Consider the following 24838-nt stretch of genomic DNA (forward strand, 5'->3'; position numbering starts at 1 on the left):
ATTATTCAAGACAGGTTGATTTGGAGTTGTTTTTTTTTTACTTTGTCTAAAGGTATAATAGTAGTGTGGGTGTTTCTGCACACCTTTAATCTTAAACACTGACAGATATGTGTTACAGCTCTGCAAATGTCACTCAATCACAGTGCTTCCATGCAATGGAGTGGCAATGTGTGGTCTCTGACCTGGATAGGTGCTTCCATGTCCTCATAGAGTCAGTGATCCTCAGCTCTTAAGATGTGGTGAATCCAAACTCAGTGTGAGATAAGGCATTAGGTCATTTAGGATGCTCTGCAGTGTGTTGAATGATCCTGATTTAGGTTAATCTGTAATAGATTTCCTCTCTGGCAACAAAAGAAAATCAGCTGCAGTGTAGATTTACTTTAGTATTCTTTACTAAAGCGATGTTAATCTCTAAAGTTGTTCAACAGGCTTGGATGATTGTCTTCTGTCTTTTCTCTCTGCCTCTTCTGTTCAAGTATTTATAATAGGGTTTATGAATTTTTTCAATAGCAATTTAATTTGTTGAATTTCTCCTGTTGATGTTGCTGGAGTGATATGGACATGGATACTGCAATACTTTATCCTAAGTACTTGATTTCCTCCTGCTGTGAGAGCAGGAAAAGAGCATTTTGGGAAGGTAATTCATTGCAATCAAGGAAATGTAGATTACTGGGACCACTGCTTTTATTTCAGCAGCATGTAAAGCTGATACGCTTTTACAAATAATAATCTATGGTGTATTTAGGTGCTGTCAGGATTCTTGCATTAATGTAGAGTGGCAAATCTGGGTTTTTTTGCACAGGCTTGGCCTACTATTGCTTAATTTAACTTGTGCATATTCAAAAGTGGCCATAGAATTAAGTTGTTGACATATGAAGGATGCAGAGAACACTCACACCAGTTTTGGTCTCTGGGGATAATGTTTTGTTGTCCTACAGCTAGTAATTACTGTATTTTATCTATATCAACCCTTTACAGATGAAGGGACTGGATAAGGTCTTTTTGCATATTCAGTCACAGATAGAATGGGAAGATGAGAAAATGAGAAGGTCCTTTTGTCTTTGATCACATGTATATGTTTCAGTGCAAGTTGTTATGTGAATTTCATATTACCTGAAATAACAGAAAAATAGTACCTTCATTTTAGAATACTTTGTTTCCCTTAGAAATAAAAGGAAATATAATGTTTGGTTTATTTTTTTGTTGTTGTTGTTTTATTTTTTGCTTTTACCAGTGCTTATAACACTCCTAAACAACCTGTAGTTCGCTTCAAGAGGAATAAGCATCATAAAGGATCAATCTACTGTGTAGCCTGGAGTCCCTGTGGACAGCTGTTAGCTACTGGTTCTAATGATAAATATGTGAAAGTGCTGCCTTTTAATGCAGAAACTTGTAATGCAACAGGTAATGTGTGTATATTTATTTCAAAGAATTTATTTTCAGTTACTGTCCAGTATTTGTCAAAACCATTCAGTTTACACTGACGTTCTGCTGTTTTTATTCCAATATTTTAATTCAGTCTCTTTTCCTTTTTACTATCACTGTGGTCTCTGTCCTGCAAAGAACCACTGTGAGGTTTAAAATGTTCTTTAGGGTCTTGTTTGGGTTGGGTGTCTGTGTTTTTGTTTCATTTTGCAAGACTTTGGTATTCTATCTTCTGGTAAATTCCTCCCCATATACAGTAAAACAACCAGATGTTCTTACCCGCTTCTAGAGCTTGGTTGTCACTAAGAATTTATTTTCACTTCTAGTTCCCTTTTCTCTTGCCTAGTTCTTTCTTCTCACCCATCATAAAAAGTTTTCTTTCCCAGCAATTACTACTTTCCATGCCCACCCCTCCTAACCAATATGTTGAATGTGGGTTTTATCTTTTCTGGTTTGAACTTAGGCTGCCTTGTCCTTTGTAGTTCAGTACTCTCAATGATTTTTTTCCTCCTGGCAAAGAGAACCTTCTGAGTTCACCAGAGTTTACAAAAAGAAATAAGTGTACTCTCTAAGAAACCATGACTGCATTTGGCAGTGGTGGTGGTCTGTGTACATTTTCCTAAGCTTTAGGAAGTAGGAAGCTCAAGCAACACTCAAACCCAAGATTCTTAGAGATTGTTTAAACTGGAGTAACTGAAATAGTGTGTTCTGTGCTGAAGTGCACAGCTGTATTTGTACTTGGTGCCAGGTTCACCCTTGCCTAAAATACTCTATATTATCTCTTTAGGCACTTTATGGAGCACAACACTAACAAAGAAAGTATATATTATCTTTTTTCCTTTATTTTTAAATTATTTTAGGACCAGATTTGGAATTCAGCATGCACGATGGGACAATCAGAGACCTGGCTTTTATGGAAGGCCCGGAAAGTGGTGGTGCTATTTTAATAAGTGCTGGAGCAGGGGACTGTAATATTTACACAACAGATTGTCAGCGTGGACAAGGCCTGCACGCCCTAAGTGGTCACACTGGTAGGTACAGCGTGGCTTCTGTCACACTTTCTAACTTTGTGTTATATTCTAATAAAGTTCTTGGGCTGGTTTGGTTTAAAATCATCGTGTTTTTCTTTTTAGCAAGACTTCTTTTTTTTCCCCCTCTCCCAATTGCTCTAGAGGTATTTTGAAGGGAGGTGGACAGTGTTTGTTGTTAAATGTTTGCTTTTAATCTAAATGGAGACAGTGCACCTCATTCCAGAGAAAACAGCAAGCTGGATATTGCCATATACTGGTGCACTGGATCACTCAACATGCAGGTTTTCCATGGGATTATTAAGTCTCTGAATGCAAAAAATAATCCCAACTGTAATATTTCAGTGTTGGGTTAATGGCACTTAATCAAATTAAGAATTCTTCTTGTTCACAGGACATATTTTAGCACTTTATACGTGGAGTGGCTGGATGATTGCATCTGGATCCCAAGACAAGACTGTAAGATTTTGGGATTTGAGAGTGCCAAGCTGTGTTCGTGTTGTGGGAACAACGTTTCATGGAACAGGCAAGACTTGCTATTATGCTTCTAATCATTGTGCCATGAAAATAGACTTTGAAGATGTCCAGATAGTACAGAGTGAATGTAAGGGGAGGTTCTTGCTCAGAAGGGTGGCTTGGCTTAAAGGAAGAACCTGAGAGGATCTCTGTGCCTTAGGGGCTGGTTCATTTGTTTGTTCCTAAAGTATTTCCTTTCAGAAGATGGGTAGTGCTTTTGCCTTACGACTTTCAAACAGACACTTTTAAGTGCATTCAAATATAGCAACCAAACTGAAGTCCTTGAAACATTAGGGCCAGGGTGAATTCTTTGCAGTATTCATAAGAGTGACTTCCTTTCCTGTGATGGAACAGATACTTCTTCATGCAGCTTTAATAATGTCTTTGCTATGATTCAAGTGTGACAGCTTCAGAGGTTTTAGTGCAGACAAACAAACATTAAGACTTTTTTTATTCTAAGCTGGGTATGCTCACCTTAAATTTGAGGCCAGCTCTCCGTGTTCTTTCACAATACATGTTTGTGTGTAAAAAAAAAAAAAAACAACAAAAAACAACCAAACAAGTTGGCTATTTGCAAAAATGCAGCTAACACTGCTGTGGGATTGTTGGGGTTTCTGTGGTCCTGCAGGGAGTGCTGTAGCCTCAGTGGCAGTGGATCCCAGTGGCAGGCTCCTGGCCACGGGCCAGGAGGACTCCAGCTGCATGCTGTACGACATCCGTGGGGGCCGCATGGTGCAGAGCTACCACCCCCATGCCAGCGACGTGCGCTCCGTGCGCTTCTCCCCGGGCGCGCACTACCTGCTCACCGGTTCCTACGACATGAAGATCAAGGTGACAGACCTGCAAGGTAACACAAGTAAAGGGTCACAGGCTGACTTCCTGTGGAAGGAAGGGCTGGGTTGGACTCGATCTTGGAGGTCTCTTCCAACCTAGTGATTCTGTGATTCCTATTCTGTGATTGGGGTTTTGTCGGAGTTGAGAACTTGGCTCAAGGATTAGGTTTTACTTTAAAAGGGGAAAAAATAGTAGAGCTTTCAAAGGTTGGATGTGTATATATATGATTGTGTCTGGTAGAAATTGGCTAGTTGTGGTGCTTAAAGTGTAAGCTGTGAACTGAATCTTGTTTTGGAGTGAGGGTCACATTACAGTAAAACCACTGGTTAACATTCTTGCCTGATGAGATGGCCATTGCTTTCAGACAGCATTCATAAAATGACCCTTAAAAAAAGCCCTAAAAAAATACAGTAATTCTCATTTTTATTCTGTGTGAGAGAGAAAGGGGGGTCAAGTATACTTTATAAAGTGAAATATAGATGTAAGCTTTAAGTAAGCAAACAGGTTAAAAAACCCTCCACTCAAGAGCTGGGATACAAATTCCTGAAATAAGTGATGATTTCTGTTCCTTTCCACAGGGGACCTGACAAAGCAGCTTCCTCTGATGGTGGTAGGGGAGCACAAGGACAAAGTTATTCAGTGCAGGTGGCACACACAAGATCTTTCCTTCTTGTCATCTTCTGCAGACAGAACTGTAACCCTTTGGACCTACAATGGTTAGAGTGCAAACAAAGGCAACTATGCAGCTAAAGCACAGAGACCTGAGACTACAGAATTGTCAAAACACGTAATAATAATGCGGCTTTGAGAGAGCAGCAGTTGAGCAGGAGAGTGTCTTATCAAGAGGAGAGAGAGGCATTTGTCACTTGATTGTTCTGGTTTCTAGGAGGTCTTGGTGTTTTTAGTATATTCTTTTGCAGTGCTTCCAGTCTTCCATGTTGAACTCATGCTGCTGTGACCTATTGTAGTCTTGTTGCCAAAGTCTATGAGGAGAACTCTTCTGTTGTTGATGTGCACTCAGTAACATGAATGATGTGTTTACAGTTTGGTATTAATTGCATTCCTTGTTCTTTGCCTCAATGAGAATTTTGTATAGAAACTTAAGATGAGGAACACTTTAATCAGGTCTGTATGTAACTAGTTTAACACATAAAAGAAAAACTACTTCCACTGTTTTTTCAGGTTTATTGTATTCATCACTTTTAAACAAGAGCTTAAACTTTATAACATCTCCACAGTTTCAACGTTTTTAGTAAAAATAAATCTGAACTTTAAAGGTTGGGTAGGTAGTAACCACTTCTTGATTATGGTCCATTATATAGTGGGGGATTTTCTTTTTTTTCATCTAACCTGGGGAAAAATGTTGCTGTTTTTACTACATGACATTGTTTTGAACCAGCTAACATGTTGGAGGGGGAAAAGTAAAATATTGACTTTTTCAGTAGAAAGATGTAATATTTTACTTTTTGAATGCAACAGAATACCTCTGTGTATAATGTACTGTAGAAAAGAGTGGATTGGCAGCAGTTGTCACAGTGAGCTTAATGGCTATCAATTTTTCAAGTAAAAGGGATACCATTAATGCTGTAATAGAAACCAGCATGGCTTAAAATGCTATGTCTGCATGATAATTTAAGAATTGTTTAAATTCACAATTCAGAAGCTTATCTGAATTTCATTTCTTGCACTGTTTATGTATGGGAAATTGCAGTTTTATTTCTACAAAACTTTAGATTCTAATGTTCATGTATTGTTATATTTTCATATTGTACAGTTCCTTTTACTTTTTAAAATATAAACCTTAACTTTAGGTTATTTATTTATTTGAACTGCATTTAGATTTTGGATTCTCTTGGTTACTAAATTATATGTGCACTGTAGCAAGCATTTTTAACTATCGTATAAAAGTGGAAAGGTAATTATAGAAGTGTATCTGTGCTATAATCTCAATAAAGACCTCCAACACCTGCACCCATTTTCTGTTATTTTTAATTCTTGGTTTATAATGCCTCAATCCAACTGTGATACAACAGTTCAACTGATGATTTAAGAATGCCAGAACTATAAAATACTTAAGAGCTTTGATACTGCTTCCAAGTATCAGAAATTTCAGTGCAGTAAGTAATAATACAGTGGCATAGAGCTGAAAATATTTTTTCTTTATTAGATACATAGGCAATAATATGTATGTCTGATACAATGATGCCTATACGAAGCTACTTTGCAGGAGAATAGGGTTTCTCTAGTTGTCTCTCTGTGGCCAAAGCTGGCAATCTATTTTAAATTATTCAGTGATTCCCTGGCATTAGTTTTATTCCAAGCTGTGTCTTTACAGGGCGGATCTGGTTTTACTTGCATCATTTCTCCCGCGCCTGTAGTGCTGGAGCTCGCGTTCAGCGGCGGTTCGGCTCTGGCTGTGCCGGGGACAGCGGCCGCTCGCGGCGGGGCGGGGCCGGCTCGGGGCGGGGCCGCTGCGCGAGACGGCGCCTCTGCGGCCGCTGCTCCGCGGAGCTTCCCGGGCCGAGCGGCCTCCCGCGGGCCGGGCAGCGGAGGCGCCTGGCGGAGCGGCTGCCGGGGCGGCCCCACACCGGGTAAACGCTCCGGGTGAACGCCGGGAGTCCCGCGGCCCCTCAGGTACCGCGAGCGGGGCGGGCTCCGCTGGCCGGGGCCTGCGCGGTGTGGGGGCGAGGTGGAGCGGGGAGGGGCTGAGGGCTGCGTGTTTCGGCGGAGAGCGGTGTCAGGTGCGACGTGAAGGCGGCGAAGGCGTGGGAGAAGCGTGCGGAGCCGCTTCTCTATGGCCCTGTCGGCTCCTGCAGCGCTCGAGCGGCAGTGCCGGCCTGCGCCGGGCCAGAGCGGGGCCTGGGGCCTGGCGGAGCCGCACCGAGAGGACCAGGCCGTGGCGCCAGGCAGGGCAGAGATGTCCCTGCAAGGCTGGCCAAGGTGGGCCTGACGGTCGTGCTCGCTCCTTTGTGAAAAAATACTGAAAACCAAAGTTCAGCAAGGCGGAATGTTAGCGTTGGCAGTAGTTCTTCAGGGGCCAGCTGGCTGCACCTTAAGGAGCAGGATCTCTGAGGGAGCGCGGGGTATCGCTCTCAGGGAGGGAACAAAGGATGTTGAAGCGGCAGCAGGTGTTGCAGCCATGCCCTTTTAAAAACAATGCGGCCAAGGGGAACTAAGCCAAAGGAGTGGCCCAAAACATGAATGCTGCTCCGTTAACTCAAAAACACATAGCACTTTCCACACCCCAAAGTATGCTAATGAAGTAAGACGTGTGTATGCTTTACATGTATGAGTAAAATCATTCAAACTGCACCTAAATATGAAATGTTATCAACTGAAACTCTACCTTTTAACCCTTCCTCAAAGAAAGCAATATAAATATAGGTTAAGAGAGGCGGAGGTCAGAGGAGACTCCACCTTTGTATCCTGGGACTGTCGGCAGGCTGTGCCTCTCTCCTCCCCCATAGGAATGCCTGTTGGGTAAGTACCGACTGCTCCCTCAGGAAATTCAGAGAGACAGCTTTTGTTTGTGATATACTATACTTATAGTATTTTTACTTTAAATTAAATAAAACTTTAATTAAATTTAAATAAACTTTGCTTTTGTTATATCACTGTTTGTGATATAATATACTTTTAGTCGTCTCCCACTGTAACGTATTTTTTTGTCAGTTTATTGCTCATATGTTTTGTGTTCATGTGCTCCTACAGGCAATATGTTTATCACTGATAATCCAGTATTTCTGTTGCTCAGCAAATTACAGTGTTTTGCACCTGAGGGTTGTTGAACGTTTCCAGACTGTGGTCTGGCCAGGAGAGTTTGTTGGACATGACCAGACTCACAGTGTGTCTGTCATGCTGTTTGTAAATGTGTGATTGTGGTAGTTCTTACTGAACGTGGCTGCACTGGCTCTGTGCTTCCCTTTTTAGTGCTGGATTGGCTATCCCTCAGAATCAAAGCACAGCCACCCCCAGCCCCTCTGGTATCTGAGGAACAGCTGAAATGCAAGGGGAGTTTTTCTGCCAAATCTTCTTCCTATTGTGACAGAAAAATTTGCTTTACTGTTAACACAATGCCCTTTTGGTGAAGCGTGCTGGAGTTCTGCACCGTTTTATCGCATTTAGCAATGCTGAACTCTGCGCTACACCTGCTGATAACAAAGTCAAGGGTATTGATCCACTTATATAATTCAGTTTAATTCTGCATATTATTGCCAGCATTTTTGTTGGGAATAAATACGGAGGTGAATTTAAACCTGCTTAATGGAGAACTGAGTTTTTAAAAAGCTCCACTTTTAGTTCTTTTCATGTTAGATTGTTTTATTTTTTTCATACAGCATGTTACACCCTGGCCTAAATACCTGAATTTCTTGTTGCATTCAGTGATACAGGATGCTGTTTCCTTTGGTATTGTGTGCAGTTATGCTGACAGGGAGCTGTAAAGTTCAAGAAGATGAATGGATTGACCCCACGGATATGCTCAATTATGATGCAGCATCAGGAACAATGAGAAGACCTTATAAGGTAGAAAAAGAAAGGGTGTGTGTCTCTCCCAAAAAGCTAAATGCTGTTGGAAGATTACTTTTGAATGGTAACAACATATAATGATAGCAGTACTGTGTTTTTAATGGCTTATTATGTTGTATCTGAATCCATGCACAGAGGAGTCTTTGTGTCTGTGGTTAAAATTGCAAGGGAAGAAAATAATGTGATTAGTTCAGGATCATTCCTTGGTGAGCTTTCGTTGCACTCAGATGAAGTCATATCAAGCAGGCTTTTTGTATTTTCACAGGTGGTGCTTGATTTATGCAGGTTTTGGCACTATAGGTTACTGCTCTGAGAAGTACTGGGTTAAGTATCTCTTGCTGGTTTCTGAAGTATAGCATTAAATATCTTGAAAATCACATTCTTAGCTGATAAAAGTTGGGGGAGTTAAAGTTAATTATTGTATTTTATTTTAATTAACCGGTTTCCCAGCAGTAGGAACCAGTTTCCCATTTCTCCTGTGGGACTGTTGTGAAAGTTAATGGTGTTTTGTAATGCTGGCCCTCAGTTTTCAGAAGGAAGATCAGAATAGGGATGGGTGCTGTACTTTTAATGATTCATTAACGTTGAAGAAAAGATGAAGTAGGAAAAAAATTAGTTCTTACAAGACGAATTGTCTCTTGTCTTGTAGAAGGAGTGGACTCTTAAATACCATGAGGTGCATGTGGGTTATCTTGTGCATATGTGCACGCATGGCACTGTAAAACAGAGGGTGGTTGTAAGAGCACCCTTGATTTTTGCCATTATTCAGCTTTCAAGTTTGGTTTTATAGTCTTGAGCAATACTATTTAAACACTACAGAACATAATTTTCTATTCTTTTGAATCTTAAATTTAAAATTTGAATTAAAATTAAAAATCTGAATCTTAAAAGATGCAGAGTTCATTATTGCCTCTCCACAGCTTTCCTCATCAGTCTTCAACTTCTCCAAGTCCACCTGACAGTCATTAGCATCCTTAAGATCCAGCAGCAAGCTTTGAAGTCTTTAAGTCTGGAGCCCAACTGCTTTGGCTTTTATAGAAAAAGTAGTAGCTTTATTGTTGTCTCTGGCAAAACCAGAACTACATCTTAAAGGAAAAAAGTTACTACTTTGTGTTAGTCCATCTTCTCAGGATTTCTTTTCTGCTCTGCAGAGAGTTTTTAGGAGGCCAGGCTGTGTGGGCTGCTCAGACCCTCAAAACCAAACTTTGTTTCAGCATGAGTTCACCAATTGATGTGCTATTGTGCTTCCTCTTGGAGACTTCCCTCGGTGTGCACACCTGGTTGTGGAGAAGCACTGCTCAGACTGGGTCTGAGTAATGAACAGAAAACATAGAGTGCTCTGGAGTAGAGAAAGGCAGGCAGGCCAACATGGGATTTGTGTTCTCTTGCAGTCTGGCTGGTGGTGTGGCCAGCTGGACTGGGAATTTGCCTGGCTGAAAACTGCCCCTTTGTCTGCTGAGTCAGTTTTAGCCAGTGCCATTATCTAATCTGATGCACTCTGTGGATCACCAGCACTCAAAGGAGGGGAAAGGGCAAGTGGGGGAGGACAGGCAAGACCGCACCTTTTGAAGGCAGGGTGCATTTAGATAAACTCAAAGCAATTGTCCACCTGGAGCCTAAAATCATAGCAGAGAGGTAGCTGGAGTGTCATGGGAAGAGTGTTAGCAGCAAAGATCTGTACTCAGGTTTAGCTCCTTTGCTTCTTCTAAAGTGATGTGACTGTAGAAGTGTAATGGGACATGTTGGTCAAATTCTTGGATTCTAAAAACATGCTTTTCTTCTGTAATTTTAGCCCAACTACCCTGACTCTGAGGAAAAGGCTGGGGATACAGTCAATACTGAAATCTTTCGTTGTTCTGGGGTAATAGATTCCTTGCAACACAAGGTTTGTTCTTCAGAATATTTTCCAGTGTTTTATAGTTTGTGCTTTTTGATGGTGCTCTTCTGGATAGTACCAAACAGGTGCATTGCTGGCATAATTTATGCTTTCTGGAGGGGGAACCTCTAGGCAGAGGAGAGACTGGAAGTGGCTTGAATTAATTTTCAAGTTGTTCTGCCTACCAAGGTCTGTTTCCTGATGTGTTTTATAGTGTAATAAAATCAATAGGAGCTGTATGCTTCTGTCCAGTGTCAACAGTGTAAAGATGTAGTGCTGTTAGCTGATGCTGTTCTCAAGCTGTTCTGTCCTGTTTGATTTTAAGGAGTGGGTTGTGAGAACAGAGATCAGGGCAATGTGTAGAGCTGCAGCTCTCAGGTGCTGCTGACAGACCCCCTCCCAGGATGTGGGGATGCTTGTGTGGCTACTGGGACCCTCACTGCCCTCAGCCATTTGGGTACCCAATGGGATATGTGTCATTTTAGTGTTGTTTAACTTACTCAGAATTTTTGGCAGCTCCCTCTTTTTTTTCCTGATGGAAACTTAAAATGTAAGGAGCTCCAGATGTTTACATTTGTTTCTAGCCTTACTAAGGTCAGGATTTAAACTGTTACTAGGAGATGTAAAATCTCCAGTACTGGCCAGTCCCATGGAAAAGTACTACCTTCAATAATTGCATATGTTTTTTATCTGGCATACCATGGAATCGTTGCTAAACTGAAGAAATGTGCTTCTATTAATCCTGAGTTTAATGTGTTGGTACATTTGGGGTTTTTTCTCTCCTATGAAGAAGCTCATTTGAATAAAGTGAATAAAAGTGTCTTTTGCACAATTGCAGATTGCAGAGTGTGAGAAGAGGAATGCCAAATCGCATGAAAGCCGTAGCTTCTATATATTTAAGCGATACTTGAATAAGATTTTAAATGAAGCTGGAAAACTTGGCCTTGTAAGTATTTGAACAGTCATTTGAAAAAATAATTAAAATTAATTCATACTGCTACTTTATGAAGTTTTCAGTTACCAAGCATTGATTAATTATGCTTGGTGTAAATAACAAATAATTAATCGATTAATTTTGTGTATTTTAAATGAAATGAAGGAGAGTGAATGGCAAAGGAAAAGGTGGTAGAAATATGTGCATTCAGTATTACTGAGGAGACAGTTGTCATTTGATCTGTAAAGCATCCAAGGGAAGAGTTTGTGAATTCAGTCTATGTAAACATCTGTTGCTGGAATGCAGCTGTTAGGAACACCTTGTTCTGGTCACGTTAATGCTTGGAAACTGGAAGGAGCCGGATTTGGGTTGTTTGTTGTAGACTTTTGAAGTCCTGTATTACAGGTCTACCATGCAGAGGGTGGAAGAGAGAACAGGTAACCTGGGAGGAGTACAGAGATTGTCCAAGCAGGGATAAGGGATCAGGTTAGGAAAGCTAAAGCCCACAAAGAATTAAACCCGTAAGGAAGGGATGCCATCCAGAGGGACCATGACAGGCTTGAGAGGTGGGTCTGTGAAACTCATGAAGTTCAGTGGGACCAAGTACAAGGTCCTGTGCATGTGTTGGGGCAGTGCCAGGAACAAGAATAGGCTTGGCTGGGGAATGGATTGGGACTGTCCCTCGGGAGAAAGACTTGGGAGTGCCGGTGACCTTGGCAATGTGTGCTTGCAGCCCAGAAAGCCAAAGGATCCTGGGCTGCATCCAAAGCAGTGTGGGCAGCAGGACAGGGAGGGGACTGTGCCCCTCTGCTCTGGTGAGACCCAACCTGCAGTGCTGCATTTCAACTTTGGGGTCCCCAGTGTAGAGAAGAACATGGACCTGTTGCAGCAAGACCAGAGGAGGCCAATGAGATGATCAGAGGGCTGGAGCATCTCTCCTACAAAAACAGGCTGAGAGAACTGGGGCTGTTCAGCCTGGAAAAGAGAGGGCTCTGCAGAGACCTTAGAGACTCTTTGAGTACCTATAGCTGGGCCTATAAGAGGGACCTTTTACAGGGGTGTGCAGTGCTGGGACAAGGGGGAATGGCTTTAAACTGAAAGAGAGGAAGTTTAGACTAGATATTGAGAAAAATTCTTTGTTCTGAGGGTTTTGAGGCACTGGAAGAAGTTGTCCAGAGAAGTTGTGGATGCCCTATCCCTGGAAGCATTCAAGGCCAGGCTGGATGGGGATTTGAGCAATGTGGTGTAGTGGGAGGTGTCCCTGACCATGAGGGTTGGAACTAGATTTCCTTTAAGGTCCCTTCCATCCCAAACCATTCTGTGACTCTAACCATCAAGCAATAGTAGCTTATTAGAGTTTCTATTTAAGAATCACTACTTTCTTTATGCAGTGGTTTCAGCTGGTGTAGAGTGAATTTCCATCCTGGTAGCTGGTGCAGTGCTGTGTTTTGGATTCAGTGTGAGAGCACTGTTGATAACACACTGGTGTTTTATTTGCTGCTCTCCTCAGTAATGCTTTCTCTAAGTCAAGGACTTCTCCTTGCCTCGTGCCAGCGAGGAGGTGCAGGAGGAGCTGCGAGGGAGCGTGGCCAGGACAGCTGAGCTGAGCTGGCCACAGGGACATTGCAAACCATGGCTGCTGTGCTCAGGATGAACTGGGGGAGCTGGCCGGGAGGAGCCGATGGCTGCTGGAGGACAGGCCTGGCGCTGGTCAGCTCGGGGAGCAGTTGCATTGTGCACCGCTTGTTCTTCCTGGTTTTATTTCCTTCTTTTCCTCTTCTCGTGACTAGTAGTATTATTGCCACATTTTATTTTGTTTGCTGTTCTTGTCTCAGGTCGTGAGGTTTACCTTTTTTCTCATTCTCCTCTGCACGAGGAGGGATATTGGAGGGAGTGAATGGCTGCATGATACTTTAGTTGTTGGCTGAGCACTTTTTTATATTGTCTTTGGAGATTTTGTTTATTCAAAGGTAGAAGAATTTATTTTTAGTAATAAGCAAAATTATTGTTAAATAAGGAACATTATATTTGGCAATGTAAAACTTCTTATTTTAGTATTTAATAGTTTCCATCTGTGTTCTTCAGCTGTGACAGAGTTACACATAGTGTATATGTAATTTTTACTTGTTAATGAGCACTGGTTCTGAAATCCTAGTAATAGGTGAGATAGTTCACTTTATTTTTTAGGTTTTTTTCTGTAGAATTGAAGGATTACAAACCATATAGTTTAGATGAACGGAAAGGTTATAGAATCATAGTGTGCCCCCTGTCCCATGTTTTCATCCTGCAGTCTGCTTCAGAAGGGTGCTGGTACAGAATGAGTCTGATCAAGCTTTGGCCTATGGATGCGTTTCTATTTCCAAATAAGCAGCTTTTAACCATTGCTTTGCTTTGCTTTGATTTCAGCCTGAGGAAAACGTGGGCCATGTCCATTATGATGCTGAGATCATTCTTACAAGACAGACATATTTGGAGATCCTCAGGTTTGTTAATGAAGAAGCCTGGCAGCCAGGTGCCCTGGATGAGGCACTGAGTGATATTTTGATCAATTTTAAACACCATGATGATCAAGCTTGGCAGTGGAGATTTGAAGATGCCTTTGGAATTGATCTATATAATTTGTTTTTGGTAAGAGAATAAAGACTGATTATTGGTTTTAATTGCCATTTTCTTCAGTTTCTCTGTGCTAGTCAATTAATAGTACCATCTTAACTCTACAGATAAAGCAGTTCTTTCCATCATACTTTCAGTGAGTCACTTTTCTTTTTGTGGTTGCTGAAGGATGTTACTTGCTTTAAGATGGAAATTGTTTTTTATTCCTGTAGTCATCTGTTCTTATTCCTCATTTATTCCTCATGGTCATCTGTAGCTTTGGTTTGGGGTTTTATGGTGTGCTTTTTTTTCCTTTTATATCTATGCTGTCAGACTCATTACACTCTAGCACTTAATTACTACTAGAACTGACACCTCATGCATTATGGCTCTTCCAGGTTTGTCTCTTGTTCATGTAATTGTTGAAGCTGTTGGCTTCTCTGAGAATTCAAATATATTTATATTGAGACAAATATATATTTGAACTCCTATAGGTCAGAGCCTTTTTCAAATTTTGTGGAAAAAATTGTGTAGTGTTGGAGAGGAGAGTGTGACTATGGGAATTGTAAAGTGCTAAGATGAGACTCTCTAATAATCTGAAGTTTTCTGAATAAATCTTTGCAGTTCAGAAGATGCCAATGTTTTATACTGACTTGATCTTGTAAGTAGCCTGTCTAGATTTGAGGGGTCCCTGGAAGCCAGATGACAACAGCAGGCTGTCAGTAACCTGTGATAGGTGGAAAACCATTGTGAAATGTTTCTCTGAAGTCTTGCTGCTGGTACCCAAACTGTAACTTTGTCTCTTTACCAAAGTGCAGGAGTTGGCAGCAGTTGTTCTGTGGTTCATAGCAGGCACAAACTGCTCAACCACTGACTGACTGACACCAATTGGATAATTTAGAAGTGTGGTTGCTAATGTAACAAACATCCTAAGGAAGAAATAACTAAATATTGCAAGAAACAAATGAGCAACTGCAATGTAAGGCTGTTTACAAGAAGAAATAGTAGTACTGCCACAAAACTGTTTTGCCTTGTCCTGCTCAGATGGGCTGTGGAAGCAATGAAAAGCTTCTCAGCTATTCTGTGTAAATGACATTAGTAAAAACAAAGTTGGAAGCTTCTTCATGTGTACTGTCAGTAAGCTTGGAAAGTTCCAAATGTGGATCATAATTTTTTCCTCTTTTTTTTTTTTTTTTTTCAGCTACTCTTGTGCTTAGTGTGCATTGTAATTGTAATAGCTACAGAACTCTGGACATGTGTTCTTTGGTTTGTTCAGCTAAAACGTGTTTTATTAATAAGTTTTTTCATCAGTTTTGCATGGAATTGGCTTTACTTGTATAAGGTAAGTTCTGTAATCTTAATGGCTTTCTGGCTTAGAACTTTACAGTTAAGAGGGATTTGTTTAGTTCCTTTGGTTAGTTTACATACAGCTTTTAATTAACTGCAAAATAAAGAAAGGGATAAATATTTTCTTTTGCATGTTGATGGGTGTGTTAGGTGTAAAGATCAAAAGAAACCCTGACAACCTTACCTTGCTGTTGAGGTGCACAAAATTCATAGAGCACTAGAACTCTGATTTCACTAGGTGGGCAAGGCAGATGTGACCTCTGACTAGAGCAGCTTTGTAGAAAAGTTATACAAAAATATATTCTGAGTTTTTTCTTAAGATTGCCTGGTAGAAACTGTTTTTGTTGTGATAGACCACATAAATGCCTCATTAATGATAATTAAGTGGCTGATGTTACAATAGGATCAGTTTAATTGAGGAGGAATTTAAACTACCAGATCAAAGCCCAGCCACAAAATCTGCCCTCACATCTTGTCAATCAGGATTGAACTGCAGCTTGTCAGACCCAGCGATAGCAGATGGCTGGAGAGTGGAGGCTCTGGCGTGTGGGTGGCATGCCATGCAGATGGCTTGGGTTGAGGCAGTGAAGAATGTCAGTTTTGCAACAGGTGATTTGACTGAATTTTTTTTTTATTATTATCAATTTCAAACTGTAAGGAAAAACTGTAATAAATGCAAGTATTTCTTATGGGAATTATTTGAAAACAAAAGAGGGTGTTTTAACTAGTAATTGTATGACAGCTGTCTCTCTATTCCAGAAACATTTTAAGGAATGTTTCATCAGTTTACTTTTGCCTTGAACTCGTATCTTTGAATATTGGAGTCTGGTCCTTTGGCAATTCAAACTCCTTTTGGAGAATAACTTGGAGGTAGCCAAGTTATCTCAGGAGTTTTGTCCATTCCTAGGAAGTTCTTGGAATTTAACTCCATTGAATTGTTTAGGTAGTAAACTTTACTAAATACATATTATATGGGGAATTGTCATTACAAGGGGACAGTGGGGAAATTGTCATTTGTGTGGGGAACATAACAGGCTCAAGGCTGCTGAGAGCAAGAATGGCTAGCTGAGGAGCAGTGTGCCTGGCTGCAGCCACCTCAGTCTGTGTTTCCCCCCTGCTGTCCCTGCAGCTGGCCTTCGCTCAGCACCAGGCAGAGATCGCCAAGATGGGGCAGTTCGACAACGTCTGTGCGGAGAAGCTGGACTGGCGGGGAAGTCTCATTGGTGAGTTCTTACCTTGGTACTTTGCAGTAGTAGTTAAGATCACAAAATACTGATTGATAGCATCCCAGGATACTCAGATTTCTTCAAAAGACAGGAAATTTTCTTCAATACATGATTATGTGGTTTTACCCTTTTTCCATCCCGTAAGACTTTGTTTTCTAGGTCTTCGGAGGAGAGCTGACCACAGCACTGTACTTGAGTTATGTCATGGTGTTACTCCTTGTAACTTATCTGTGTTTCCCCAGCCACTGTCCCCAGTAACATTCAGTGCCGTTTACTAAAGACAGGCAGGCAAAGTTCAGGACAAAGATTTTTTTTTTCATGTATCAGGCCTGTGAGTACAGTGGATTTCAGGAATTGGATCTGTAATTGTTTATTCAGGTGTTACTATTTTACAGAGACAGCTGATTTTCTTATTAGCTGTGGTTTCTATCCAGTGCTATAGCAGGTAGATGAAAGGTGTCAGTTCTTAAAGAGTGCTTGTTACGGTCTTCCTTGTGTAATTTCTTGACTCTCTTCTGGTTTTGATACATGTCAATGATTTATATTCTGACTGCAGTAAAACCAAACTACAGAAACATTGGTATCATCAATCCCTTGTTTATAATGTAAAAGTTCACTTAAGAAGTAAGACTCCCTGCTTATAATTAAAACAGACCTTCAGCAAGCAGGTGATTTCAATCTCCCTGCAGACTGGCAGATGAGCAGTAACATGGAATGACACTGTCAGTAGTAGCTGTGAACAGATGCAAGTTCATAGTTTCCACAGATGAGACTTTTTCCCCTGAGGCTTCTGGGGCCTGATCTCACCTAAAGAGCTTTCTTATTATGCATGGGAAAACTTCAGGTTCTCCTCTTTCTTTCCAGCCTTCCCCCCTCTTCCTGCATCCCCTTGACTGGATGAGCTATACTGCCAAACCAATCTCAGATGTGTAAAAATAAATCTCAGTTTTGAATTATATCTGGAAGAGTTCTCTTCCATCTGTAACTGAAATGCTTCTTTCTGTATTGCTGCTGTGTCACAAAATACATTTTAAAGTAGTAGTAAAAATATGCCTCTGCTTTGATTTCAGAATGGCTTAGAAGTACATGGACGTTTCAGGATGATCCCTGTCAGAAGTATTATGAAACTCTGCTTGTAAATCCTATTTTGCTGGTTCCACCAACAAAGGTATGTACCAAGCCCAAAGGGACTGTTTATGGTTGTTGTTTGTGTGACAACACTGGTTTTCTGTTTATTTTTCTAGGCCTTGGCAATAACTTTCACCAACTTTGTAACTGAACCTTTGAAGCATGTAGGACAAGGTATTGGTGAATTCATCAAGGCACTTATGAAGGAGATACCGTTAATTCTGCAGGTTCCAGTGCTCATTATGATGGCTCTGGGTGTCCTGGTTTGTATACATTCATCTTACATTTAAAAGCTCAGTTTTATTTTTTAAATAGTAAACTGCTTAAAATCTTAGACCCTCTGACAGTTTATGGCATCTTAGTTCTCATTTCTTCTTTGAGTTATTACATTGTGATGCATGTAGTTAGCCTTTAACACAAAAGCATTTAGAGCCTTAAACATCTTTAATGTAGCACCAACAAGGAACTGCATGAGCCTGGCAATTCCAGACTCATGGTCAGACTGCAGAAAGCTTGAGCTGGAGCCATTCTCTTCACCCGAGCTTTTCCTTCAGGGTCTTTCAGATGTATGACAAGAAATCTGTGTAGAAACTATAGGCTGCAGATGTTTGGTGTTTTGCTCAGTTTGGGTTTTTTTCCTCTCCCCCAGGCTTTTTGCTATGGTGCAGGATCATCGGTGTCTGCATTTAGACACTTAACATCTTCTCAGAAGAAAAGTCTTCCTCTGCCTGCCAGTGAGCAGGAGCAAATAGCCTTTGGGCAGTACGATGGGAGGACAGCAGATGAGTATTATGTGCAGAAGCATCTGTATATCCCCAGAGGCCACCAGGACAGAGGGGATGCCTCCACACGGCCTCTCCCCATGGCGAGAGCAGGAAATAGCAGCAGGAGCCTGGACACAGCTCATGCCAGCGACGAGCCGGATGCACAGGTAACCACAGTCCCACAGGGACCAGAGCCTGATGTGTCTCCTGGTGCTCTGGGAGCTGGCATTAAACTGAGCAGATTGCAATGGCACCTGCTAGAACACATTTAAACAACACACGTTACCCAGATCTGGGGGAGAGAGCTGCTGAGGAAGTACACGTTCCCCTATGGAAAAGTTGGATAGAGGTGTCCTGGATGTGTTCCTTCTGGAAAATATCTTGCAATGGCTAACTGTGGCAGGAAACTACTGAATTCAAACTCTTTATAAAGAAACTTCAGTTTTGAGAGATTAGTGTGTATGTCAGCCTGGGCAGTCATGATAACCCACAGAAGAAATGTGGAAGAAAAAAGCAGTGCTAACTTCCTTGCAAACTACAGAAAATTCAAAATTTATACTATTGGTCTTATTTACATGTTCTGTTTCCCAAGGAAAAAAAATACCCTTGTCATGCTTTGGGTGAGCCCTGCCCCTTGAGCTGGGATGCACTTAAAACAATAGATGCTGTCACTTTTGATAGCTTAATTAATAGGTTATTATAATTTTTTTGCAGAACAGGTTGTATACTGAATCTGAAGTTCATAGACTTGAAACTCTCAATGCTGAAAACCTTACTGAAGAAGCTGCACTTGAGCAGCAAAAACAGGAGACAGGCAAAGCAGAGAGAGAGACTGGAGAAAACTGTGACCCTTATAAAAACCTAGAAGGGAAAAGTTCTGCTGTGGAACCATGTGAAGAGAAGAAAAAGAGTGTTTTACACGACTCCCAGGAAAGAGACTAAGGAAGATCCAGGCTCTGTTGTAAGTTTTGTCTAATCTTTACTTGTCATCTACTTGCTAATTCTGCTCTTGTTCTCAAGTGTAGAAGAGAGAACATCAGTAAGCTCTTAGGTGGGGTTGTAAAATCTAAGAGGATACATGCACTCTGTCTGGAATCTGAAATAAAGGTGTTAAGTAAGATGATACACCTTTAAATGGCCAAAAAACCCCCAGGCTTCTGCAGTGTTGCTGCTTGTTGGAAATCAGGTTTGTGTAATAAGTTTTGAGTAATTCCTGTAACACTAATTCCCAGCTCAGATGTCTCAGGTCTGTCTTTGGGTTTGTGTTCTTTAAAATCAGTTTGCTTCTTGTCAGCTCACTTTTAGGACAGCTTATGGAGTTCCTCCTGGTGTAATGATTTGCAGAGAGTGAGAACCTGATGTTGTAGCAGGCGCTTTGGAGGCACTTCAAAGCTGAACAGGACCAGGAGTGACCATGGTGATGGACATTCCAGTGGTTGTTCCCCAGGACTCCCCCAGCCCAGCTCATCCTTAGCCAGAGCAGGGGAGGAGCTGAGGTCAGGTACAGGAAGCAGCACCTGTGACTTTCCTGTGTGTGACACTGGAAATTGGGGTGCTGCACAAACTGCTCCAGGCCCATGGGAGTTGATGCCCAGTGCCCACCACCCCTGTGAGTCCTGGCAGGTGGGCACATAGCATACAAGCTGTAGAGCAGCATGAGCAGCTGCTTCTTGAAACTAAGTACTTCTTGAAAACTGCTGATTGCAAAACTGTTCTAAATTAATGTAGGAAACAATTAAGTATTACAAAAAAGCCATCATGTTTGAAAAAACGTTTTTTTATTAAACAGAATTAAAACTAGGGTTTAATTTTATTTTTTTTTGTAGAAATTATTGTTTCTTCCAAACTGTGTTTTTGAAAAGAGTCTACATACTGAATCTATTTCTCATTTTTCTTTAAATTATTTTTTTAAAAAATGTATAAAAGAAAACAGAACTTTTTTTTCAAGAGATACAAATCAGGGGAAAAAAAATCAAGTTTTCTTTAAAAAGAACATAAAAATTTAAGTCTTACACTAGATTGAGATAGTGATAAAATCCACTCGTGACCAATGAGAGAATTGACAGAGAAAAAAAATCATAATCATTTTGATAGACTAGAGGCAATTAAGAGTGAGACAGTACCAGTACCTCAGACACTGCTCTGAAAGCAGCTACCAACTGCTAGAGCAGGGGCAGCTCTGTAACTACTGCTCATGAGTATGATGCTGCTGCTATTTCTGTGAAAAAAACTAGGAGAAAGGAGACAAAGCTACTGTTTGTAGTCATCTTAAAAAAGGCAAATGTGCTTTTCCAGCAAATCAGAATGATCCCTATGATGCTGCTGTACAGTACATGCCTCTGGGGTCTTCAGCTGGAATTGGGTCCCTTTATAGCTGAGGGTAAGTGGACTCTCTGCTCATCCATTCTCTTCGCTTGTGAACGCAAAATCAGGCTGAAAAAATCCTCATCTGGTACAGTGGGGCCTTTGGCAGCTCCTGGAGGAGCACACCTTTGATCATCCAGTCTGGAACCCTACAGACACACCAAGAAATAAAAGCTACATATTTACAGGAAGATCTGGAGTAAATGAACAGTATTAAGTGAAAAATCTACTACAAGCTTTTGCTATCAGATTTATAAGTTTTGTTTGAAGTTAAACTAGCTAAATGAAATTACTAAGAGTTCAAGTGTAACCAAAATGGTTCCTGTGACCCACTTGTCCCCATGTGTCTGAACATGACCACCCCCCGCCCCAGTTCAGTTCTTTGACATATTGCAAACTGAGATTTAAGTGTCCTTAGTTCAGAAGGAGAATTTTTAGCATTAGTAGAGGGTGTTTCTGCTCTCATACACCAGGAAGTATGGTTGTCTTCCTTTCCTTACAGGGACTAAAAAATGGCTGCAATGGGGTGAGATGTGGGAAGGCACTCCTTGAAGGCCCCTTGCCTCCACACTGTGCATCTGGGTACAGTTTAAGGCCAGAGTTACAGAGCAAGTGACAAACCCTACTGGGCTGGGCTCTGCTCCTTGCACACAGCCTCCTGAGCTGGGGAGGGGTGTTCTCCACAGGAGGAAAAGCACAGCTTTCAGTGATGGGTGGGCCTGGGACAGGCACCCTTGAGTCCAAAAGGCTCAAAGGCAGCAACCCTTCTGTGCTTGTTTAAAGCAGTAGCATCTCTACTGATTAGAGGAGATTAAATATTTTTCCATTCCTTAAAAGAGAATATTTCTAGATTCTTTGCTTGACTCACAGAAGGAAACAGACAAGCTGCTACAACAGAAGATGGTATTTCAGTGGGCTGCTGAACACTGTCACAGCAGACTCAATTCCAGGTGCTGCTTTCTCACCCAGGCCACCGTACTTACTGACGTGTGGAGAGCTCAGCATCTGAACTTTGTGGTTTTGGGCTGCTTATCAACCCATCAGACAAACCAGCAAGTCTTTTTAATTCTTTTTGGTCTAATTTGGTATATGCACATGCTCTAATTGAAAATCAGTCACTTCACTTGCATATTGCTATAAACTATCATTTAAACGTAACCTCATGGGAATGATGACCACTATTATCACCAAAACCTGCATACTGAATTCTTTCAGTTGATGAATTAGGATTGCTGGTATATCAGGTGCCCTCCTTAGCAAACTGGGTCTAAACACTTAAAACCTACTCCTTGTAATAGTCTCACTTGTTTTTCTTCACTTTTTAAGTATTTCTTACTTATAATAGTTACTGTGGTATAAATACCAAAATTACACTTACTAGACACTGGAAAATTAAAAAAAACCTCAACCCTAATCTTTTGCTCTCTTAAGATCTTCCTCATGTGCCAGGTCAGAGTGTATCTTAAAGCACGTGATAAACACAGTGGCTTCCTTGCAGGAATTCAGTAGCAGGAGGCACAAATGAAGTCCCTAGAGCCAGAAGCTGAGGAAGCTGTTGTTAAGCCCTTACCTGGCATTTAATCAATATATCGAAGAAGTCGTCATCCAGGTCCCTGTTGCTGCTGGCCATGAGGTGGCCCAGCACAGGCTGGCTGCCGTGCTGCCGGAGCCGCAGGCCGGGCAGCTCGCTGAAGCTGGCACGCTGGTCATCGAGCCGGCGGCTCTGCGAGCTCGCCAGCAGGTCCAGGAACTCGTCTGTGTGCGGGGACACTGCGGACGTGGAAAAGGCTGCCCAGGACAGACAGAACAAGTGAAAGTTAGCCTAGGAGTGAATACATTGCTGTAGTCAATCTTGCATGCAAATACATTTTGAAAATAGTATTTGGCAAAAACTCAAGTCAAATACAGATTTTACTTTAAAATATTACATTTTATCATCGTTTTAGGTGGAGTAGAGGATGTTGCCACTGAAGCAGCTGAGAGTCTGTTCTTCTCCTGGAAGCAGCACCTCTGATCATCCATCCTGTTACTCTGGAACCGACTCAGCAGATCAAAGAAACCTTCATCTGCCATTGTCTCACGAGTGCTTTTCTGAAAAGGACAAGATTTAGGGTATTTGACCTTAAGAGTGCCTAAAGCTGGGACAACTGCATCAGAATTTCAGTCCAGTGATAATGTTTGATATTTACGTATCTGAAATTTATTAATTTTTTTAGTCAACCATTTCTATAGCCAGAGATCTATCGTAGGAGGAGATGCTAATGCTGGGGCAGCATTTTGGAGAGTGAAATATATTAGAAATGTTTCATTCTCTGAAATGGAAGAAATAAATAGTGCACTGATCATGGTACAGTGGGAGTTATTCCTCCTCAGACATTAATCCAACAAAATCCAAATGCCCATGAGAGGAAAAAGAAACAAAAGCAATGAACAGTTCCCATTTTCTCCTCAGGTCTATGACCAAATGACTCTGTTCTTTCATTTTAAACTGACTTCTCTCGAGAGTGTAACAATGTAAAAATTATGTCCAAAATATCTCCCACTGCCTGAAACAGAAAAACTAGAATTTGTTAAGCATGGGTAAGTGGTATCTATAAGAGACTTAGAGCTCAGCTTGAAAATACATTTGATTTCTAACTTTAAAAAAATCCACCACAAATAAAATGTTTCAGTAGTAGAAAGATCTTAAAGCAGGCACCACCCCGGGAGAGCTGTAGAATGACAGATTCTGCATCAGTTTAGTTTAGAGCCACAGTGTTTAAATTAAGTTTAACTGAACTTAAGTTTAACTTAAACTTAAGTTTAACTGAGAGCTTCAGGAAGGTGTTTTCCACAATTCTGATCACACAAAGATGAGTAAAGGCCATGATCTCCACAGCTCACCACACCTACCCTCTGAGGGTTTGAAAGTCGATGATCAATGGAATTACTGGCATCCTGCAAAACTTTGGAGGTGGTGCCATTTTTGTACTTTTTGCCTTTTAGTCGATGTACAAAATGAAGTTTTGCTGAAGTTTTGGCAACCAGTGGTTTCTGTTTAGCAAGAATCTCACTGTTCCAGTTTGGAACCTAAGAAAACAAGAGTCAGAAAATTAAGCCTTCTGATTTTATTTACCAATACTGTTTCCTCTGTCTTGCTGCTGCTTTTCCTCACCAAAATGTGGCAGCTTTACACTATTTTGTTCACGCAGCCACAAGGATGTGGTTATGATTCCTGAGCTGCTGTTAGCAGGTTAGTGCTGTTACTGGTCAGTCTGAGAACTGAACTGTGCTGTAACACCTGATGGATTAAAACAAACACACCGAAATTGTCCGTACTGACTGCAGAGCAGGAAAGGCAGTTAATATAAGTACTGAACTGCAGCCACAGCTGGCATTTCCCACCTGGCATTTTAAAACTGGAAAGAAAAAAAAAAAAAATGAAAAACCATATTACAAAGTGTTAGAGCGAAACAAACCCTTATACAAATGCAACTAACTCAAGTAGCCTCCCCTTAAGTTTTGATACACACAAACTTCCCAATAAAGACTGAAAAGAGGGAGACAAATGCCAGCACAAGAACAAACAGGAATAACCACCTCCTTTCATTAAACAACGGAGTCGATAACTTTGTCAACCTGATAGATTTCCCCTAAAAATTCCTCAAAAATAAACAGAATTATCCACAACTGACAGACTCTTGTAACTGAATAAAACCAGCTCTTCTTATTTTTCCTGATTCAACATCAGAAATCACTAACACAGTCAAAAATCTTCCAGCACCACTCCCTATCCAGTGGATTTCCCTTTTCAACATTTTACTGAACACTAGCACACAGACTCTGAGAAGATGCACAATTTGTACAATCAAACCCTCTTGCTCAGGTCAGGGATTGTTCTGCACATTAGACATCTATAGGAGTTACTCTACTCAACAAGTACCTTAAAAAATGCTTTTTAAGCTCTAGACTGCAATAGTAAATTAACACTAAAAATCTACAGGACACATTCAACTGTATTTAGGGCACAGACTGTTAGAGGATACATATTTTAAAAGTGCTCACAGATAAATAAGAATCAGAGAGTAAGAAAACCCAGCTGATAGTGGCCAAAAGCTTACAAGGTTCCCTGCAGAGGCCTTGCCCTTGACTAAACACATACTGTTTCTAAAGCAGTACCCAAAGAGGCTCTTGAGCACCTGTGCTGGCTTCAGCTGTACTGACTGTACACATGCTTTGAGATTTTGCTGATTAACATGACAGGCTTTGCCTCACTTGAAGGGACTGGAATTAGATAT

The 24838-nt window shown here is 41.2% G+C and overlaps 3 protein-coding genes across 35 annotated transcripts in view; 2 read left to right on the top strand and 1 right to left on the bottom strand.

The window, feature by feature from the left end:
• Positions 1-5774, top strand: part of WDR47 (WD repeat domain 47) — a 26418-nt gene extending 20644 nt beyond the window's left edge. For all 8 annotated transcript variants that reach the window (XM_023931998.2, XM_086901676.1, XM_086901680.1 and 5 more), the window contains 5 exons: positions 1235-1404; positions 2286-2456; positions 2848-2979; positions 3598-3816; positions 4382-5774. In XM_023931998.2, coding sequence (XP_023787766.1) covers positions 1235-1404; positions 2286-2456; positions 2848-2979; positions 3598-3816; positions 4382-4524 — 835 coding nt within the window. In that variant the 3' untranslated portion in view covers positions 4525-5774. The remainder of the gene's footprint in view (positions 1-1234; positions 1405-2285; positions 2457-2847; positions 2980-3597; positions 3817-4381) is intronic.
• A 477-nt stretch (positions 5775-6251) lies between these two features.
• On the top strand, positions 6252-24230 carry CLCC1 (chloride channel CLIC like 1). 22 transcript variants are annotated; one of them, XM_086901703.1, is made up of 13 exons: positions 6252-6437; positions 7188-7283; positions 8187-8327; positions 10123-10215; positions 11045-11152; positions 13547-13768; positions 14934-15074; positions 16209-16302; positions 17376-17473; positions 17550-17696; positions 18083-18364; positions 18912-19158; positions 22508-22911. In XM_086901703.1, exons 3-12 carry the CDS (start codon positions 8196-8198, stop codon positions 19137-19139), a joined length of 1545 nt encoding a protein of 514 aa, XP_086757829.1. In that variant the 5' UTR covers positions 6252-6437; positions 7188-7283; positions 8187-8195; the 3' UTR covers positions 19140-19158; positions 22508-22911. The 22 variants fall into 22 exon arrangements, 14 of the variants coding, with proteins under 14 accessions (XP_086757829.1, XP_086757823.1, XP_086757822.1 ...); XM_086901697.1 differs by having other exon boundaries at positions 6253-6437; positions 7170-7283; positions 8187-8342; XR_015290391.1 differs by having other exon boundaries at positions 6258-6437; positions 7170-7283; positions 8187-8342; positions 18917-19158; positions 22508-24230.
• The window catches only part of GPSM2 (G protein signaling modulator 2), a 28391-nt gene continuing 23511 nt past the window's right edge, over positions 19959-24838 (bottom strand). For all 5 annotated transcript variants that reach the window (XM_086901682.1, XM_086901686.1, XM_086901683.1 and 2 more), the window contains 4 exons: positions 23454-23630; positions 22490-22652; positions 22132-22349; positions 19959-20710 (listed from right to left, as the gene is read on the bottom strand). In XM_086901682.1, coding sequence (XP_086757808.1) covers positions 20546-20710; positions 22132-22349; positions 22490-22652; positions 23454-23630 — 723 coding nt within the window. In that variant the 3' untranslated portion in view covers positions 19959-20545. The remainder of the gene's footprint in view (positions 20711-22131; positions 22350-22489; positions 22653-23453; positions 23631-24838) is intronic.

This window comes from Cyanistes caeruleus, chromosome 9 (genome assembly GCF_971803275.1).
Source record: "Cyanistes caeruleus chromosome 9, bCyaCae1.hap1.1, whole genome shotgun sequence".
Taxonomy (NCBI): Eukaryota; Metazoa; Chordata; class Aves; order Passeriformes; family Paridae; genus Cyanistes; species Cyanistes caeruleus.

Excerpts from the sequence above, each read along its gene's own strand:
- CLCC1 (XM_086901697.1), top strand. The coding sequence starts at position 8,196 with ATGCTGTTTCCTTTGGTATTGTGTGCAGTTATGCTGACAGGGAGCTGT. Across the intron at positions 15,075-16,208 it reads ATTGGCTTTACTTGTATAAG|CTGGCCTTCGCTCAGCACCA; the intron begins GTAAGTTCTGTA and ends CTGTCCCTGCAG. Across the intron at positions 18,365-18,911 it reads GCGACGAGCCGGATGCACAG|AACAGGTTGTATACTGAATC; the intron begins GTAACCACAGTC and ends ATTTTTTTGCAG.